The following is a 19,431-nucleotide window of genomic DNA, read 5'->3' as shown; positions in this document are numbered from 1 at the left end:
CATAGCTGAGTTCCTCTCACCACTTGTTGCCTTTAGCCCCCTGTGGGCATTGCTTTAGCACCCCCTCCACCCGGGGGGGGGCCTCATCTTCTGTCGTCCTTGCACCACTCCCAGGCGGTCCCTGGTCTTGGCCAGAGCGATGGCATCCAAGCCCTGGCTCTGCAAGTGACTTTGGACATTCAGCCCAAGGACCGCTTCTTCAGCTCGCCTAATGATTCTGTCAACTGCTCAATGCGCTTTTCAGAAAAATCTTCTGCTTCAAGGAACTAGTTTAGACATTGTCTTCTGCCAATGAACACTGACCGTCGCACATTCTACTCCATGGATCCCTTCCTGGACTTTTGAAATCACAGAAAACCCATCCAACTATAACAATCATCTACTTGTTTCCATGTGTGAAATTTTACAATTTAGATTCCTACACATCACCTTGTTTGACACTTTAGGATTTGTCAGTCCTACATACAGATGCTAGAAGAATGCTTACACAAATTTAGAGACAATCTAATCAGCCACAGTGATGTACTTGACACAGCTTACTAATGACCCAAGCCCTTATCAAGACATGCTTTGCCAGCCTCAGGCTGGGGGGTTCTGAGTCAGGGGCCTGGCGAGTGGCACTGGGATTTGGCAAGTTTGTTTGCATACCCAGGTGACCCACAAAGTCTGTCACTCAACAGACTTTAGATTGGATGCCCGCCATACTGCACACCGGCACGTGACTGCACCTATGCCCTAAGTCCTCAGTTTCTTCATCTGTAAGATGGAATACTAGTACCTGTCCCTTACAGCATTTTAAATTTAGTTATTTCAAAGGTATGAAAAGAAAAGAGATCTCATCTGTTGATTCACTCTCCAAATGTCCAAAATGGTCCAGGGAAGGAAGGGGCAGCAAACATGGCATCTGGGAATTCAATGCAGGGCTCCCCAGTGGCAGGAACTCAATTACCTGAGCCGTCACTGCTGTCCCCCAGGGTCTGCATGGGCAGCTGGAGACAGGCGTCGGTGCTGGGATCACACACAGGTATTCAGACGTGGGGTGTGGGCGTCCCAAGCAGCATTTTAACCGCCATGCCAAACAGCCACCTTACCTAACCTGAGAGAATCCATGACTGCATGAAGCTCAGTAGGTAAACTTTCATTCTGAGAGATGGTTAGCTTTTTTCCACAAACCCATGACAACAGAAACAGCAAGTGAGCCAGAGGAGAGGCCTTGATTATTTCAGCGAGGGAGGTAGCATGGGGCAGGGAGAAAGTGAGAGCAGAGAGAGAGAACAAAGGGGAAAGGCATCTTTTATGGCCTGTGGCTGTAGGTGACACCAGGAATATACACCTCAGTGGACTGGCGGAGCATTCAAGGGGACTAAGACCTAGGAGATTCAGGGCAGTACTGGACAAGCAGGTGTTCAAGCTGGTACTGAGTCTGGGATGGTGGGGTCAGTCCCTGGAGTCCCTCCCTACAGAGATGGTGACAGAACTGAGGCCTGCAGATGTACAACAGTCTATGTGGGCCAACAAGCTGTCCATCAGTTCCTTATAAAGGCTTCAAGCTGTAGAGCTGGCAGGGAAGGCCTCCTGTCCTTTGTTGTTTGCTTCAAAGAGGGAGAGCACTGTTCACTGCCAGGCTGTTACCTTACCTCCAGGCTGACAGGGAGAGCAAGCAGCAGCCACTTACTGAGTATTCAAATGCAAAGAGGGTAGCAGAAAGGAGAGAGTAACTTCAAACAAGTCTGCAGTGAGCGACGATGGAGGTCAGTAGGAGAGGAGACACAGAAGATCAAAGTCCCAGACATACAGAACTCAAGCCAGAACTGCACATGAGGACCTAGGGTTATATGTGGCCCCCTTTCCCATCTCACACGGAATCCATCAGGAAATTCTGTAACTAAAACTCTAGAACACATCTGGACTCTGCCCACAGCTGCCCATGCCTACTGCTCCAATCCTAGTCTGAGCCCTCCTGCTTCCCCTTGATGGGGTCATGGGCAGTGGGCAGGAAACCTGAGCAATGACATCAGGGCCTGGTACAGGCTGCCTGGGCAGGGGGGTGTTGGAGTGACAGCAGGCTCCAATTGCGTCTAACTAGCTCAGAATCAGGTGGCAGTACTGTCACGGGGCAGCACTGCAGTCTCTGCACTCTCAGGATTCAAGAACACAAGAGAACATGGCAGCAGTGCATAATGTGTTGGTGCTGGGCCTTGTAGCTCTGGATGGAGTGCAGCAGGAGCAATGCTCCGTCCCCACTGCGCTGCCTGAAGGTAGATAAGGAGCCCTGAGGCTCCAGGGCTCACAGCCATGGGTAGGGCAAGTGAAGGGGCGGACACTCACTTGGAGGATTTGTCAAATGTGTGTAACAGAGGGATGTTGAGTCATGCACAGAATGAGTTAGAGGTGAAGCCAATAGAGGAAGCGATGACGCTAGGGAGCTGGTGGGGCTGTCCCACGGGTGCTGATGTCACCCAGGGCTCTCTATGAAGGTGAGAGACCTGCTGAGTTCTAGGTGCCAGTCCTGGAGTGCACAGGAAGTGCCTGCCCATGCTGGGGCTGGAAGTGCAGAGTACCCTGGGGGAAGGCCAATCACTGGACTTTGCACATTTCCCTGGGCACCTCGGCTCTGACACAGGAGAGACTGGCTCCAGAAGCAGATGTGAACCAATCACCTTCAAGGTTTCTCCAGAGCACACCCCCTTCCACTTTCCACTCACAGAGCCAACACTACAGGGTTACAGTAAGTACAGCAGCAAGATGTGCATGTGCAAGGCCCCGGGGGTCCTTCTTGACATTGCCCCACATGTAACAGGACCCTGGAAAGATTTCCAGGACTGCACAGAATCTAAGTTTCAGGATAAAAGGTATCAATATACACAGCCTAAACAATTTAATAAAACAGTGGGCTGCTTTCTTCTTCAAATTTACCCTTTTTCACCCCATTTTAATTTTAAATGTATACAGAGAGAAAAGAGAGAGGGAAGGAGAGAAAGAGAGAGACACCAGGAGGGAGGGATGGAGGAGGAGGAGAGAGATGGAACTTCCTTCCGCTGGTTCACTTTCCAAATGCCTGCACAAGTCAGGGCTGGGCCAGCATGAAGCCAAGAGCTTGGTTCTAAGTGAGGTCTCCCACAAGGGTGGCGGGTCTCAAGCACCTGAGTGGTCATCACTCCCTGGTGGGGTGCACAGGACCAGAAAGCTACATCAGAAATGGAGTAGCCAGAACTCATCAGGTACTCCCTTACAGGACTGAGGCTCTAGGAATTCAGAGTATGGCTAGGATACATGCTTGAGCTTATTTTAAGCATGCATGTATGTGGATACACACACACATACACAAAGTTTTATACACACATATATTTATCACTGTATAATTTAGTTACAAAACACTTATCCATTTTTATTTTTTAAGATTAATTATGTGAAAGGTAAAGCTACAGAGAAAGACAGACAGACCCAAACAAACAGAAGGAGATGGGGGGGGGGAAGAGACAGAGAGAGATCAAGTTACCTTTCATCTCCTGGCTGGCTCCTCAAATGGTTACAATAGCTAGGTGTAGATCGGGCTAAAGCCAGGAGCCAGGAACTCCATCCTGGTTTCCAACATGGCTGCTGCCATCCCAGGTGTATTGGCAGGAAGCTGGACCAGGAGCAGAGCACTTGGGATTCAATCCAGCACTCCAATATGGGGAAGCTGGCTGATGGTGGTCTAACCCGATATGCAACAACATAGGCCCACTGATCTATTTTCAGAAAGTACTTATTAGGTAAGTCAGTGAGAAACTGCCTTTGGTTCAATAATGAAGTTGTTGGTATAAACAATATCCATCTTTAGTAGGCTCCCTTTGCATATGATATTCTGGAAACACTGCTGTAGAATGTTTGTTCTCCTCCACATTCACTTGCTAAACCTGAATCCCAAGTGATGGTGTTGTGGGGACAGGGAATTTAGGAGGGACACAGGTCATGTATATGCTGTTGTCATGGATGGGATTTGTGACCTCAGAAAAGAAGCAACAGGAACTGCTTTGCACCTCCTAACAAGGAAGGATGTGGCAACAAACAAACAAGCAAGCAAACAAAAACAGCTCCCTATGAACTAAAGTACCTGGATTTTGAACTTTCTAGAATTCAGAGCTGCCAGAAAAATGCTTGCTTTATAAGCTACTCAGCTATGGGTTCTGCTGCAATGTTCAGAATGGACTAAGACAACTCTTGAGCTGAATGTAAATCAATCTGTGGGTTTGAGTTCCAAATCTCTCTGTATGAAGTTCCTGTTATGAAGTGATGGCACACAGACCACAAAGTTTTCAGGCCTCACCTAAGAGTGACAAAGCCTGCAGGAGGGGAACCACCTGTCACCACAGTGCTTAATCAATGGTTGGTACGACTATGATGACATCACAGTAAGAGGCATGTGCACTTTGGGAGTGTTAATGAATGTACATCATTATAGGAGAGTCACAGTTCGGTAGCAGATGGCTCTCCCACTTTGTCACTAAGATGATGGCATCTCACCCAACTAAGGAAGTGCTCCAGAGCTTGATGACACGGCACTCAGGCCAAAAAGGCTAGGAATATACCGAGTTTTCTCACTCCTTTATAAGTATCTTCAATAAATTAAGTATTGAATCTTTGCCTATTTTTATTTGCTAGCAACAGTCTTTTTTCTGTCTTTTATTTTCAATGATACAGTTTTGCAGATACAGGATTCTTCCCTCCTCCTGTGTTTCTTCTCTCCCCCCATTCCCCTCCCACCACTTTTCCTCATATTATCACAGTAGTATAATCCCTTAGTCACAGTTACAAGTTTAACTTTCTGTTATTTAAGTATATTATGGCATGGCAGGTATAGGCAAAGGTAGAAAATCTAGTAAGATACTGTGAAGGCATATTCAAATGCTTCACTGGGAGTGCTACTTTTATTTGGGAGTACAGATATGTACTGCAATATACCTTTACTTCCTGGTTTATCACTATTTTTATTTATCAGCCATAAATGTAATTTCTAGCTAATAAAATTTTTAGGAACATGTATGATGATCCAAATGATGAGAAGCAAATGTGCAGCTGCTTGCACACACAGATTCCCAAGGTGCCTCGAAACAGGGTCTGTCCCAGGGCAGTTTCCCAGGACCATGATCAGGGACTTGTCCCCACACCTCTCCTCAGCGACTTCAGTTCTCCAAATTCCTGATTCATCAATTTTGCAGCTGACACAAAATATGAAAGAATAGTCAATATGACCAGTAACACTCAATGTCCTGGATTATTTCTGTTGTAGATGAAAAGCCGAAAGCTAAGATGAGAGAAGTCCCTGCACTCAGGTTCAGTAAATCAATCACATAGCACGGGGAGTCGTCAGAATGGCAGTTCCGATGAAAGGTGGAGCAGGCTGCAGGTGATCCGGCTAACAGAATACTCTGCACGAACCCTCTGTGTGGTGCAACTAACATGATCCATGCAAATTATGCCTCATTAATAGATGCAAAGACAAGGTATGGATCATCAATGGTGACAGCTGCCAAAGAGCCGGGTTCCATCAGCATTTGCAGATTTTAAGGATGTAAATTAATCTGAGAAAAGCCAAGGGCTGGAGGGTGGGCGGCCTGAAAAAATTCATGTATGCAACATCTAGGAGAAGCTGAGGTGTTGAGTTTAAGAGCAGTAGACAAAGTGGTGATGTTTACTTTGTGCAAAGACTTTGAGGACTTCTATTCAGAACTAAAGGAGGCATATGCTACAGTTTTCCAAGGAAAGACCTGGCACCGATGCACACAAATGATGGGAGGCGCATCCCAGTTCCCTAGCGATTAGGGTAGACTAGCAAGTCGAAGGACACAGGTGAAACAGCGAGTTTTTATCCTGGAAAAGTCAGGCAGAGTAGCAGGCCTGACAGAGTTACTAGAGAAGGGACTCCTGCATGAAGGAGGGACTCGGTAAGATGCTTGGTGAGGGCACAGTCCAATTCTAAGGCTATACAATCATTGAATGAAACCTTAATAATAAATGATAAAACAAGAAAAACTTAAATTAGTGTTGAGGGACTAGGTGCCCACCATCCTGGCTTTAGTTCCAGCAGAGTCTGTAAATCAGTTCTTATGCATCTCTTCCTCCCCTCCCAGCTTCTCTAAGTCAAGCGGTCTGCATGATGTTGATCTGTCCAAGCTTTAAAATGCTCCCAACTGGACAGCAACCTGATAAAGTTCATAAAAAAAACCATTTGTCTCTCAACGTAACACCCTCTAGGATGCCGAGGCAGCCACTGTTCAGGTGGGTCTCTTCCATCTGCAGCAATCCCAGTCCAGCCCAGAAGGGGTCCATGAAGAAGGGTGGGGCACCCAAATGGGAACACCTACCACTCACACCCTCACTCCGTGGCTCAGACTAGTAAAATGTTCACTTTCTGGACAAGAGTTAGAATAGCCCACCCTGTTATTTCTTCTCTTTATATAACTCTACTATGTAAGCTTTAGATATTCTACTGGAGTCTGCACCAAGCATATGAATAAACACAACTTTCAAAAAGTGGGTCATGGAAGCAAAGCATCAGTCTTTGTGTTCTTGAAGTCAAGAAGAAGGAGCAAGAACAAAGGTGAACTCAAAACAAAGGAGCCTGATCACCACCTACTCTGTGGAAAAGTAAATTTACAGCATGATCCACTTTCAGACAAACAAGATGGCATCCTCCACCTTCAGCCTCCTCTGCCTGCTTACAGAAATTCAGACACAAGAGGAGAAGACCCTTCCCTGAGACACCAGTTTCCACTAGCAAAGGCCACGTGGATTACCTTCATGTCCACTGATGGGTCACCCCGCAGCAGCGTCCACTCATAGTGGATGATGGCATGGTCGTCCGTGCTCTCGCGGCCATCCAAAGTCACCTCGTCTGCGGGTAGATGCAGGACCACATTCTGTCCAGCCTTGCTTTGCGGAGGCTCATCCTTCTCTATGAAAGAAGGCAAATAAATCATGAGAGAGGATTCTCTATTCTTTGGTAATTTATGAGGCAAGTATCTTGGTTGTTGAACAGATACAGGTCAGCCAAGAACTGCCAAGAAAATGCACATTCACTGGAGATTATTTTCCTCTGGATTTTCCTTGTGTTCTGTTGTTACACAACATAATAAAATCATGAGGAGTAAGGAATGTAGCTCTTATATATGCAGAAGAGGAAATCTGGAGGTAGCAGTGGCTGCCACAAAGCTGATAACACACCACACTAGGACCACCCAATGTGTAAATATGTGTAAATATGAATTTTTCTAAAAAGAACTTTTCACTTGATATTTATAAGCAACTTGGCTTCAAAAACTTGTTTAGATAAAATTTTAAAGACTTTTTATTGCGGCTGGTGCTGTGGCTCCATGAGTTAAGTGCCTGTGAAGCTGGTATCCCATATGAATGCCAGTTTAACTCTCAGCTTCTCCACTTTCACTCCATCTCCCTGATAACGCACCTGAGAAAGCCGCAGAGGATTGGCTAAGTGCTTGGGCACCTGCCACTCACACAGGAGACTCAGAGTTCTAGGCTCTTGGCTCTAGCCTGGTCCAACCCCAGCTGTTGCAACCATTTAGGGAGGAAACCAGAAAATGGAAGAGCTCGCTCTCTCTCTCAAACATTTGCTGTCACTCAGCCTATCAAATAATAAATATTTATATATATTTATTAAATAGTTATTTAAAGTACATGTAGTTACATAAAGATATACTGTTTTATTGTATATTATAGTATTATACATCACATTAAGCACATTAAATTTAGCATATTAATTCACATATAATATATATATTTTAGCTTTACTTATTTGAACAGCAGAGGGACAGAGTACGAGGGAGAGAGGAGAACAAAGTGAGAGAGAAAAAGTGAGATTCCTTTGCTAGTTCACTCTAACACCACAACTGCCAGGCCTGGGCAGGTCACGTCAGGAGCCAGAAACTCCATCTGAGCCCCGAAGTTCACGCTAACACCACAACTGCCAGGCCTGGGCAGGTCACGTCAGGAGCCAGAAACTCCATCTGAGCCCCGAAGTTCACGCTAACACCACAACTGCCAGGCCTGGGCAGGTCACGTCAGGAGCCAGAAACTCCATCTGAGCCCCGAAGTTCACTCTAACACCACAACTGCCAGGCCTGGGCAGGTCACGTCAGGAGCCAGAAACTCCATCTGAGCCCCGAAGTTCACGCTAACACCACAACTGCCAGGCCTGGGCAGGTCACGTCACGAGCCAGAAACTCCATCTGAGCCCCGAAGTTCACGCTAACACCACAACTGCCAGGCCTGGGCAGGTCACGTCAGGAGCCAGAAACTCCATCTGAGCCCCGAAGTTCACGCTAACACCACAACTGCCAGGCCTGGGCAGGTCACGTCAGGAGCCAGAAACTCCATCTGAGCCCCGAAGTTCACGCTAACACCACAACTGCCAGGCCTGGGCAGGTCACGTCAGGAGCCAGAAACTCCATCTGAGCCCCGAAGTTCACTCTAACACCACAACTGCCAGGCCTGGGCAGGTCACGTCAGGAGCCAGAAACTCCATCTGAGCCCCGAAGTTCACGCTAACACCACAACTGCCAGGCCTGGGCAGGTCACGTCAGGAGCCAGAAACTCCATCTGAGCCCCGAAGTTCACGCTAACACCACAACTGCCAGGCCTGGGCAGGTCACGTCAGGAGCCAGAAACTCCATCTGAGCCCCGAAGTTCACTCTAACACCACAACTGCCAGGCCTGGGCAGGTCACGTCAGGAGCCAGAAACTCCATCTGAGCCCCGAAGTTCACGCTAACACCACAACTGCCAGGCCTGGGCAGGTCACGTCAGGAGCCAGAAACTCCATCTGAGCCCCGAAGTTCACTCTAACACCACAACTGCCAGGCCTGGGCAGGTCACGTCAGGAGCCAGAAACTCCATCTGAGCCCCGAAGTTCACGCTAACACCACAACTGCCAGGCCTGGGCAGGTCACGTCAGGAGCCAGAAACTCCATCTGAGCCCCGAAGTTCACGCTAACACCACAACTGCCAGGCCTGGGCAGGTCACGTCAGGAGCCAGAAACTCCATCTGAGCCCCCAAGTCAGTGGGAGGAATCTATTTTGGACTTCGATGCGGTTTCCCAGGGGAATTAATGGGAATTATCAGAGGCATGGAGTAGTTGGGACTCAAGTCAGCCACCACAATATGGGATGTGAGTATTCCAAGCTGCAGCTTCAATCACATGCCACAAGGTCTGTACCTCGATTAGATAACTAAAAAAAAAAAAAAAAAAAAATTCTTGAACATAACCAGAATAAAAACAAATTAATCTCTAACATAGATTTTCTTTTTTTTTTTTTTACCCTCAGCTTTTAAAAATAAGAGTGCTACAAAGTGTTTAACAGACAGGACAGATTGAATTTTAAAAGTTAAGGCAAACGTGGATCCATTTAAATTAAATCCCATTTATAAAAAGTTTTTGGAATCCAGTTTTTCTTTGGAGGGTCAAAGCTTCTAAAAATAAGTTACGGTAGGCCCAAGGGTGGCCTAGTGGCTAAGTCCTCACCTTGTAACCACTAGGATCTCATATGGGCGCTGGTTCGTGTCCCAGTTGCTCCACTTCCTGTCCAGCTCCCTGCCTGTGGCCTGGGAAAGCAGTGGAAAATGGCCCAAAGCCTTGGGACCCTACACCTATGTGGGAGAGACCCAGAAGAAGCTCCTAGCTCCTGGGTTCGGATCAGCTCAGCTCCGGCCTTAGAGGTCACTTGAGGAGTGAACCAGAGGATGGAAGATCTTTCTGTCTCTCCTCCTCTCTATATATCTGCCTTTCCAATAAATAAAGTCAAATAAGTCTTAAAAATAAACCTAGTTATGGTAATAGAAACATCACATTGGGTTTCTGTGACACAAGCGACTAAGTAATTTATAGCTATAGGGAATAAACAATTGCTTATTATAGGGGTCTATGAGATAAGCCCTATTTTTACAGTCATTTAAAGAGTTAAGGTCTGGTAACTTTTAAGTAAGCCAAGAAACAATCCTGTTTAAGGAGGACTGGTTCTGTCTGTTCCCTGCCTTGGCGATCCCACAGCTTTGTTCTGCTTCTCCCGGGCGGCAGTGGAGGCATCTGCACTCCAGCTGCCTTTTATGGAGGGTACCTCCCCCTGGTTCTGAGGGTTCATGGTTTCCACAAGAGTTGACCGACTTATAATTCTGGAAAGCATCTTCTAGTTCTGCAGGTACACGTTAGAGTTAGCAGCTATTTGTATGAAAATTTAACATGTTATTTTTAGGGGAATAAAATTATGTCAATATGAACATTCATATATATGTATATTTTATTTTTTATCTCTCAAAGATTTAAGATGGAAGAATCAGGTAACTGCTTATATAACACACATGATAAAAAATTAATAAACTCTGTCTTTCTTGAAAGGAAAAATATCATTATAGCTATTTAGTTTTATTTAGGGGAGCTTTAAGATACCATTTATGAGCCCGGTAAAATCCTCACCTTTTACATTGGTGTCTTGGAATAACAGAGATAATGTTGTTTTTTTTTTAAAAGATTTATTTTTTATTACAAAGTCAGATATACAGAGAGGAGGAGAGACAGAGAGGAAGATCTTCCGTCCGATGATTCACTCCCCAAGTGAGCTGCAACGGCCGGCGCTATGCCGATCCGAAGCCGGGAACCAGGAACCTCTTCCAGGTCTCCCACGAGGATGCAGGGTCCCAAAGCTTTGGGCCGTCCTCAACTGCTTTCCCAGGCCACAAGCAGGGAGCTAGATGGGAAGTGGAGCTGCTGGGATTAGAACCAGCGCCCACATGGGATCCCAGGTGCGTTCAAGGCGAGGACTTGAGCTGCTAGGCCACGCCGCCGGGCCCGAGATAATGTTGTTTTTTAAGATTCACTTATTTTTATTGCAAACTCAGATATACAGAGGGGAGGAGAGACAGAGAGGAAGATCTTCCGCCAATTGATTCACTCCCTAAGCAATGGCTGGAGCTGCTACAATCCAAAGCCAGGAGACAGAAGCCTCTTCCAGGTCTCCTGTGCGGGTGCAGGGTCCCAAGGCTTTGGGCCGTCCTCGACTGCTTTCCCAGGCCACTAGCAGGGAGCTGGATGGGTCTTCTGAGTCTCCCGCGCAGACGCAAGGCAAGGACTTTAGCTGCTAAGCTACCATGCTGGGCGCCACATATTATTTATGTAGAAGTATTTTGTGTAGGCACCGTTTTGGCCTATCTCTGGTGCTCACAGTGCTGCCAGCTGCCAGTTTGGAATGCCAGCTTTGTGCCAGGCACCGTGACAAGTGCTCCATCGGCACTGCACTTCACTTCCACACGTCCCTAAGGCAGGCATTTGTGCAGCACTGATAAGGAAGCTGCACAGATGGGCCAGGTTAGCTGCTCAAGATTACACAAGTGATACACGCCAGGTCAGATGTCAGGCCAGCTCTTTCTCACTCACAAGCTCTGTCCTTCTGTACACCCTGACACACCCTTCAGTCTTACATCTGGAATTTAATCAGTAGCTTTTTAATATATTCTTCTTATGGGTATTTTATTCATATATTTAGTACTGCCCACACAATTCAAACTCACAACTATCATTTTGATTTCCTATAGCATTGGACATTTGTTTTGTGACAATTTTTTTTTTCCACCATGATAAATAATGCCAAAACAATGCTTTTCTGTTCATCTTTTTTTAAAAGGCTTATTTATATATTTCAAAAAGAGACAGAGAAATTAATCTTCTATCTTTTATTTCAATCTAAAGCCAGTCTCCCACATGGGTGGCAGGGACTCAAGCACTCGGACGATCTTCCACTGCTTTTTCCAGGCCACTAGCATGCAGCTGAATTGGAAGTGGAGTGGCTGGGACATGAACTAGAACTCACGAGAGATGCCAGTGTTGCAGGCAATAGCTTTACCCACTGTGCCATAATGCCAGTCCCATATTTTTCTTTAGCATGAATCATTTTAATAAAAATTCTTCAGAAAAATGCATGAACATCACTTGTGTTTTAATGCTCTGTTAAGTATCTCTTCAATGATTTCCACGAAACTGGCATTGATTTACGCCATAAGTGACCACAGAAGGGCAGGCATTTGGCACAGAGGTTTAAAATGTTGCTTGGAATGCCTGCATTCCAGGTCAGAGTGCCTGTTTTCAGTCCTGGCTACTCCTCTTCCAATCCAGCTTTCTGCTAGCATGCATTCTGGAAGGCGGAAGATGACGCTCTAGGGCTTAAGTCTCTGCTACCCACACAGGAGACCAGAGTTCCCAGCTCCCACCTTCAACCTGCTGCAGCCCAGCCTGCTTCAGGCACTTGAGAAGGGAACCAGTGGATAGCAGCTCTCTCTCTCTCTGTGCCTTTCAAAAACAGTAGAAATAAATGAATAATAAAGAGCATATAAAGTACATGTGTGCCAATCTAAGAGTAATCTTTTATCTTTGCCAATTCAGTGAGTACAAGCTGAAATTATTTGTCCTTAATTAAAACTGAGCACTTTCCTTGTTTATTAACTCGGGGAACTGTTTTTGCATATTCATTTCGTTTTGTTATTTCTTCTGTCTCACAAATCCTTTCTATTAATATAATACTTTTATCTAATGTGTCACCATACGTATGCCTAAAATTATTTTTTATATAAGCTTTTATAAACATGAATACCACCTATCCTTTTCCTTTCTAATCGTCTCTCCAGAGTTCCCAAACTCTGCCTGGAGATACTGGCTTCCAGGCTGTGGTCCTGGAGCCCTTAAAGGAGATGATGTTCTCAGCTCTTCTGGGACCCTAACTGTTCCCGCTCCCACCCCAAACTTAGGCTCTTTATTTAACCATCCCATTCAGTCCCCCAGCTTTTCCAACCAGCCACATGACCCAAGCAGGCTCTGACAATGAGACGTGTACCTGTACGGGCCATTTTTAGAATTCCCACAAGGAATTCTTAGACAACCCCCGCCCCCCATAGAAGGGAAGGGCCAAGAAGCAAGGAGGAAGAAAAATGATTCGGCAACTTCTAGAAACTCGATTTTTTTCCTGTTGATTGCCCCAGGTGCACTCTTCCCTCATTTGTGCCCTGGGTTGCGGTAACTCTGTGAGGTATTGTGGGCTTCTTCCAGATGGGCGCTGAGAGAACCACAGGCTGATTCTTGGTTGAGGGGGTTGTGGGCAGAGTGGAAGGCTCTATGGAACTCGGGGCTCAGGGAGGCTGCTGGGGATCCGACAGAGGCGCTGCCTTCCAGTGACTGTCTCAAAGCCCAGCATGCCACAGTGACCCCTGACATCTGATATCTCAGATTAGAGGTGGAGGAGGGTTTAAGTGGGATCTGGAATCAAGATTTCCAAAGAGGCTGAGGCTGCCCCAAACTTCCCCCTCCACTAATGCTATCATTCCAGTTACTGCAACTCAAACTGCTATACTGCAGAGGACAGCACGCTGGGCCTGACTGCAAGCGGCCCAGGCAAGGCCTCCCAGTCACCTCGATCTCCAACTCCTATAATCCTTACTGTCAAAAAGTTCGTGGGGATGAGTCTTACCAAAAAAACTATGAAGACACTTTGAAATGTTTTTGCACCAAAACAAGTATTTTCTGAGGCCAGGTCCAGGGCCTTGGAGTGGGAGAGGGGGTAGTGCGCACTTACTGGACCCCACCTCACAGTTCATTGCACACACCAGCTGGGCTGGCTGTGCAAAGTAAGACCTGGTGGTTGCCAAGACAACCAAGGCCAAGGGAATCTCCTTTCTGCTTCTCTGCCCAGATCCTAGAGAGTGTGAGGCCTCAGGCCATGCTCCAAGATTAGGACAAGAAAGATAGTGGCTTGAATACCCTCATTCAGGACACATTTATCAGCCCAGACTCCTGGATCCACTATGATTGTAAGAAAAAAAAAAACAAAAACAACTTAAAAGCCCCAAGCCGTTTCCCCTGAAGTGGAGTGTCTGGTTAGACACTCCACTTCCCTATTCGTGGCAAAGTGCTTTCCTGTGGCTTTGACTTAAAGATTCTGTGGGCCCTGTGACTTAGTCGAAGCTCTCTGCCTGTGCTTGCTTCCCGGCTTTTGCTGCCATCTTTTATACTGAGGGAAGAATCCAGCGAGCTACCCCGCAACATCATCTAATGCCACTTTCCCAGGCACTTTCTAAAGGCTGAATCCTCATTAAAAGCAACTCAAAACCCATCGCGCTAAAAAGAGATGTACTGGTACTCCCCCCCCTTTTCTTTCAACTACGTGAGAATTCTCTCCTGCTCCTCACCAAAGTGAACAGCCCCTCTCTTTTTTGGTCTGATGACAGAGGCAACCCCGGGTTGGAAGTGCCGGGGGCAATGAGGGTGGGCGTTAGGAGCACGTTGGTAAACTCCAGAAATTAAGCTGTCGCAGCAACTTGATGCAAACCACGCCTTACAAAGCCCACGGGGCTAAAATAAACTTTGTCGCGTCTCTCTTCTGAGTTCTCCTCCTCCATGTCGAATTTCCGCGAATCCTCTCCAAGCTGCTTTCTTCTCCTGGTTTAGGAAAATTCCAGCAGCTCTGCATCCCCCTCCCCGCCCTTTCCCCCTCGGGCCCGGGGAAAAGCAAAGCCGCTCATCCCTGCACCGGGGCGCCTGGAGTCACTAGGCCCGAGCGTTAGGAGTGCAGAGCCCGGCGCCCAGCAGGTGCCTGGGCAGGAAGACCCAAGCACCCTGACCCCGAGCGGCCCCCTCCGTCGCGCGCTTACCGGGTCCGGGCGAGGCCGACGCGGCGTCGGGGACCGCGGCGCGGCTGAGGCTGTAGCTGCTGTAGCCGCGGAGCAGGGCGAACTTGCAGACGTTGAGGCCGCGCACGGTGCAGTTGAAGAGGTAGCAGCGGAGCGCGGCGGCAGAGGGCGCGGGCCGCCGCGGCAGCTCCACCACCGCCACGGAGCAGCGCGGCTCGGAGCAGCAGGCGGCCACGCACTGCCGCCAGTCCCGCACCGACGCCGGCGCGCTCAGGAAGCTGGCGCCCGCCTCGATGGAGTCCTTGGTGCGGATGATGGCGTCCGGCATGGCACTGTAGCCGCCGCCGCCCCGGCCCGGGCAGCCTTCCCGGGGGCCGCCGCCGGCCCGCAGTTCCAGTTCCAACTCCTCCTGCGGCCGCTCTTGCTGCAGCTGCCGGCGGAACTCCTCCAACAGCTGCTCCACGCCCGAAAGCTGCGCGTGCAGATCCGGCCGTGGCGCCGCGAGCGGCCCGGCCGCGCGGCCACTCGCCAGCCACAGGCAGAGAAGCAGCAGCCGGCGAAGAGCCCGGGGCCGTGGCGGCCGCCGGCGCCCCGAGCCTGCACCCTCGCGGGCGGCGAGGACCATGGCGGCCTGAGGGAAGAGCTGAGGCGCGGCCGAGTGGCGAGGGGGAGGGCGAGCGCGGCCCCGAGGCTGCTAGGCCCGGGCCTCAGAGCGCGGCGGCCCCGGGACCCGGCTGCTGCCCCGAGGTGGCGGGCGCGCGGACGGCGGCCGAAACGGGAGGCATAGCGGGCCCCGTCCGGCGCCGCTGCTCGCTCTTCCGCGAGCCGTTAATTCCCGAACCGCGAAGTAACGAGGCAGCTGCGTCCTGGATCAGCACCGGCTTTGAGAACAGCGGCCGCGGCGGGGCGGAGCTGAGGAGAGTCCCGCCCTCGGCGCGCGGTCACGCTCCTGCCGGGCGGTGGGAGGGAGGCCCCGGGCGCGCCGCCCAGCCCGCGCCCTGGCCTCGGAAGCCGGGCGTGGCTGCTGCGTCTGCGTGGGCGAACTTCACTAAGCAGTGCTCTCAGCGGACGGAGGCCAGGGTTGGCTCGTCGGCCTAGGCAGCCCTAGTGACCTCAGGGACCTGTCACTTTGCGACCTGAGGACGGCCAACAGTTCGGGAGCCAGCAGAGGGCACCGTGGGTCCCTGCAGGGTTCCCCACTCCCATGGGGAATGGAGACAGCGCCGCTGACGGGCACGCGGAGAGGAGAGGCCAGGTCCTGGGCTGGGGACCACCAGCCGGGCCGGGCTAAAAACAGCGGGATGCGGGACAAGTGGCCGAGCCTGCAGGGTCCCCGCCTCGGGGTGTCCGCAGCTGCGACGGCTTCTGCACCGGATTGTTTCTGGTGAGTTAGTGTTATTTTTGGTTTTCTGTTGTTAACAACATTACGTTGTTTTGGTTTGGTTTCGTTTTCTTTTTGGCGGTGTCCAGAACTTTTGGACTGGTTAATTGTACGCTGTGAATCGAATATTGGTTAAATATTTGTATTTGTTTGTTTGTTTGTTTGTTTTTAACTGTTGGAGCTGACCTTGAGGAGCTGACCTTGAGGAAGTCATTGGGGTGTCTTGGGAGGAGGGTGAGGCTGAGAGGAAGGGGAGGAACCCAAATGTTTCTTTGTGAAAGAGAAACTGGAAGCTTTTGGTGCAGTGCATTTGAGTGACTTTGAGGCTGACTTACCTCGCCTTGGAACCCTAGTGTGTGTCCAGACGGCTTTGGGTTGGACATCCTTCTACCTGTTGAGATCTGTACCCCAGCCAGCTGTGGCCACTTTAGGGTGACCTTGAGGCAGTGTCAGGTCTGGTTGCTGCCACGGGTCTTGGCTGGAGCCGACTTCTGTGAGGAGAACTTTGGCTTGTGAGGATGCCATCCACTCTTCTATTTATAACAGTAATGATTAGTATCAGAAATAGACAGGTTTGACACTATATTAAGTAGTGATCATAAATGAGTGCGGAGTTTGCCCTGTCACATTTTCAACACTTGTGTTTTGGAAAGGCCGAGAGACAGAGAGCTTTGTGAAGTGTTGATTCACTCCTTGAAAGCCTACAGCAGTCAGAACTGGGACAGACCGAAGCCAGGAGCTAGATCTGTCCCAGTCTCCCAGGAAGGTGGCAGGAAATCAAGGGCTTGAGCCATGCCCCGCTGCCAGGCAGGGCGCACAGGAGCCAGGAGGTGCTCTTGCAGGCAGTGCTAGGATCCCATGCAGACGCTCCAGTTTGGAAAACGATGTCCTAAGGGAGGACTTCCCCACGGTGCCAAGCCCCACCCCCTACACTTTGACAGACATGATTTCCTCCTAGTTTTCAGTGAGACGGAACACGTATGACCCTTACTGCCGCCTGGGGACAGCGAAAGACTAGTCAATTCAGGATGAGACCGAGCTCCCGTGCTCTGATGAGGTGCAGCATTTCTTGAGTATTTGACAAAAACTGGAGGATAAAATGTAGAAGACATGTTCTCAGACATCAGACAACAGATCATGCTGGACCCAGAGGGGGGAAGGCAGAAGCAGTGGGCCTCAGCTCACTGTCCAGAGCAGGTTTCCAAGCTGCGTCTGGGAAGGACACCCACAGAGAGCCTGACAGTTCCTCTGATGAAGAAAATAGCTCTGGGAATTATGTTCACAACAACCAGAGTGCAGCCAGACCTTGTGATTCCAGTGCCCCTGAGGTGCACAGGGAGGGAAGGATTGCAGAGGAGCGTAAGGGGGTCTCTGAGGGTTATAGACAGGCTGTAATCCCAAATGTGGTGATGCTCTCCCTGCCGAGTGCTTGGGATCTTCAGCGAAGTCATGGAATGCAGTCATGAGATAACAGGGGGCCGACACTGTGGTGCGGCAAGTTAAGCTGCCACCTGTCTTGCCAGCATCCTGTATCAGAACATCAGTTTGACTCCTGATCCCTCCACTTTGATCCAGCTCCTTGCTGAGGGACCTGCAAAAGCAGCAGCAGATCTCCTGCCGTTCTGTTGGAGGCCCAGGTGGAGTTTCAGGTCCCTTGCTTCAGCCTGGCACAACCCTTGCTGTTGCAGCCATTTAGGGAATGAACCAGCAGATGGAAGAACTTTTCTCTTCGTGTCTCTACCTATTGCTCTGTTACTCTGCCTTTCAAATAAATGACAAATCTTGTTTTATAAAAATATTTATTTTTATTTGAAAAGCAGAGTTAGAGAGAGAGAGGGAGAGACAGTGAGAGAGATCTTCTGTTTGCTGATTCACTGTCCAAATGACTGTAATGGCCAGATCTGGGCCTGTCTAAAGCCAGGAGACATAAGTGTCTTTCAGGTCTCCCACATGGATACTAGCATGCAAGCGCTTGGACTGTCCTCTGCTGCTTTCACAGGCCATTAAAGGGAGCTGGATTGAAGTGGAGCAGCCGGGACTTGAACCAACACCTGTATCAGATATAGCAACACAGGTGGTGGCTTAGCTTCCTACACAAGCCCCTAAATTTGGGGGAATGTGTGTGTTTAAGGGAAAATAGGAGTAGATTTCACAATGTCTTTTTGTACCAAAATAAACTTACTTTTTAGTTTCATTTTCTACGAACGTCTTGAATTCCTTTCATGTGTGAAAACTCATTGTACAACTCAGCTGGCTAAATGCAACATGATATTGAGTCGGGATTCTCAACGTCTGGTGATTGTTGTCCTCAAGCAAGCCTCATGGCCTTTTGAAGCCCCTGCTGCTTGTAATGTAAGGATAAGTGTGTCACTGTGCTTTCCAGGGTTGTGATGAGGATAAAGGGAAGCAAAGCATTTGAAGTGCCTGCCGTGGAGGCAGGCCTATGGCAGACTCCATGGCTGTTGGCTGTGGTTAGCTTCTCTCAGCCCGTTGATACATCATGCTGGGAAGCTTTTCCAGCTGGATTCTGTCATCCAGCATGCTTTCTATCCCACCTGGTTTACATGAAGTTGCTTCGATTTTATTGACACATAATTGAAAAAGAAAGGTTGTATCTATCCAAGGTGCGTGATGACTTGCTCTAATATACATTGTACATGGTTTCCACAGTCGTGTTAATGAATTACCCATCACAACAGTGACTGTGATTGTGTGGGTTGGTGGAGAGAGCACCTAAGGTCTGCTTTCTCAGCCAATGTCAAGTACACAATGCAGTATTACCCATTGTCCCCGTGCTGGACATCCGCTGCCTGAGAACTCTTTTGACCAATAGCCCCCCTGCCCTTGGCAACCATTGTCTTACTTTCTGCTTTTACAAATTTGACTTTATTAAGAGTCCACATGTAGAATTTGATTTTCGGCTTCTGGATGATTTCATTAGCATAATATCCTCTGGCTTCATCCTTGTTGTCACAGGTGGTAGAACTTCTCTAACGGCTCAGCAGTGTTCCACTGCGTATATGTGTGAGGGAACTACAGCAAGTTTGTAGAGGGGCTTGCATTGGGGTGCAGTGGGTTAAGCCACTTGTGACGCCAGCTTCCTGGATTTGAGTGTCTACTGTTCTGCCTCTGATCCCACTTCCTGCTGATGTGTCTGGGAAGGCAACAGAAGATGGCTCAACGACTCCGGCCCCTGCCACATGTGTTGGAGGCCCAGATGGAGCTCCTGGCTTCTGGCTTCAACCTGGCCCTGTCATGTGACCCTTTGGGAAATGAGCCAGTTGATCAAAGATTCTCTAATTCCCTCTCTCTGTCACTCTGTCTTTCAAACACAAAAAATTAAACAAAAAAATTTCTTTAGTGAAAGGAATATATTAGTATTAAAT

At 48.9% G+C, this 19,431-nt stretch overlaps 1 protein-coding gene across 1 annotated transcript in view; it reads right to left on the bottom strand.

Moving 5' to 3' along the window:
- Nucleotides 1-15,416, bottom strand: part of LRP11 (LDL receptor related protein 11) — a 34,916-nt gene extending 19,500 nt beyond the window's left edge. The window contains exons 1-2 of the mRNA XM_058665168.1: nt 14,686-15,416; nt 6,780-6,937 (exon numbers count right to left, since the gene is read on the bottom strand). Of these exons, the coding sequence (XP_058521151.1) occupies nt 6,780-6,937; nt 14,686-15,289 (762 nt within the window). The 5' untranslated portion in view covers nt 15,290-15,416. The remainder of the gene's footprint in view (nt 1-6,779; nt 6,938-14,685) is intronic.
- Nucleotides 15,417-19,431: the final 4,015 nt, after the last annotated feature.

Source organism: Ochotona princeps, chromosome 1, assembly GCF_030435755.1.
Source record: "Ochotona princeps isolate mOchPri1 chromosome 1, mOchPri1.hap1, whole genome shotgun sequence".
NCBI lineage: Eukaryota > Metazoa > Chordata > Mammalia > Lagomorpha > Ochotonidae > Ochotona > Ochotona princeps.
This window is presented reverse-complemented; position numbering and strand designations above follow the sequence as displayed.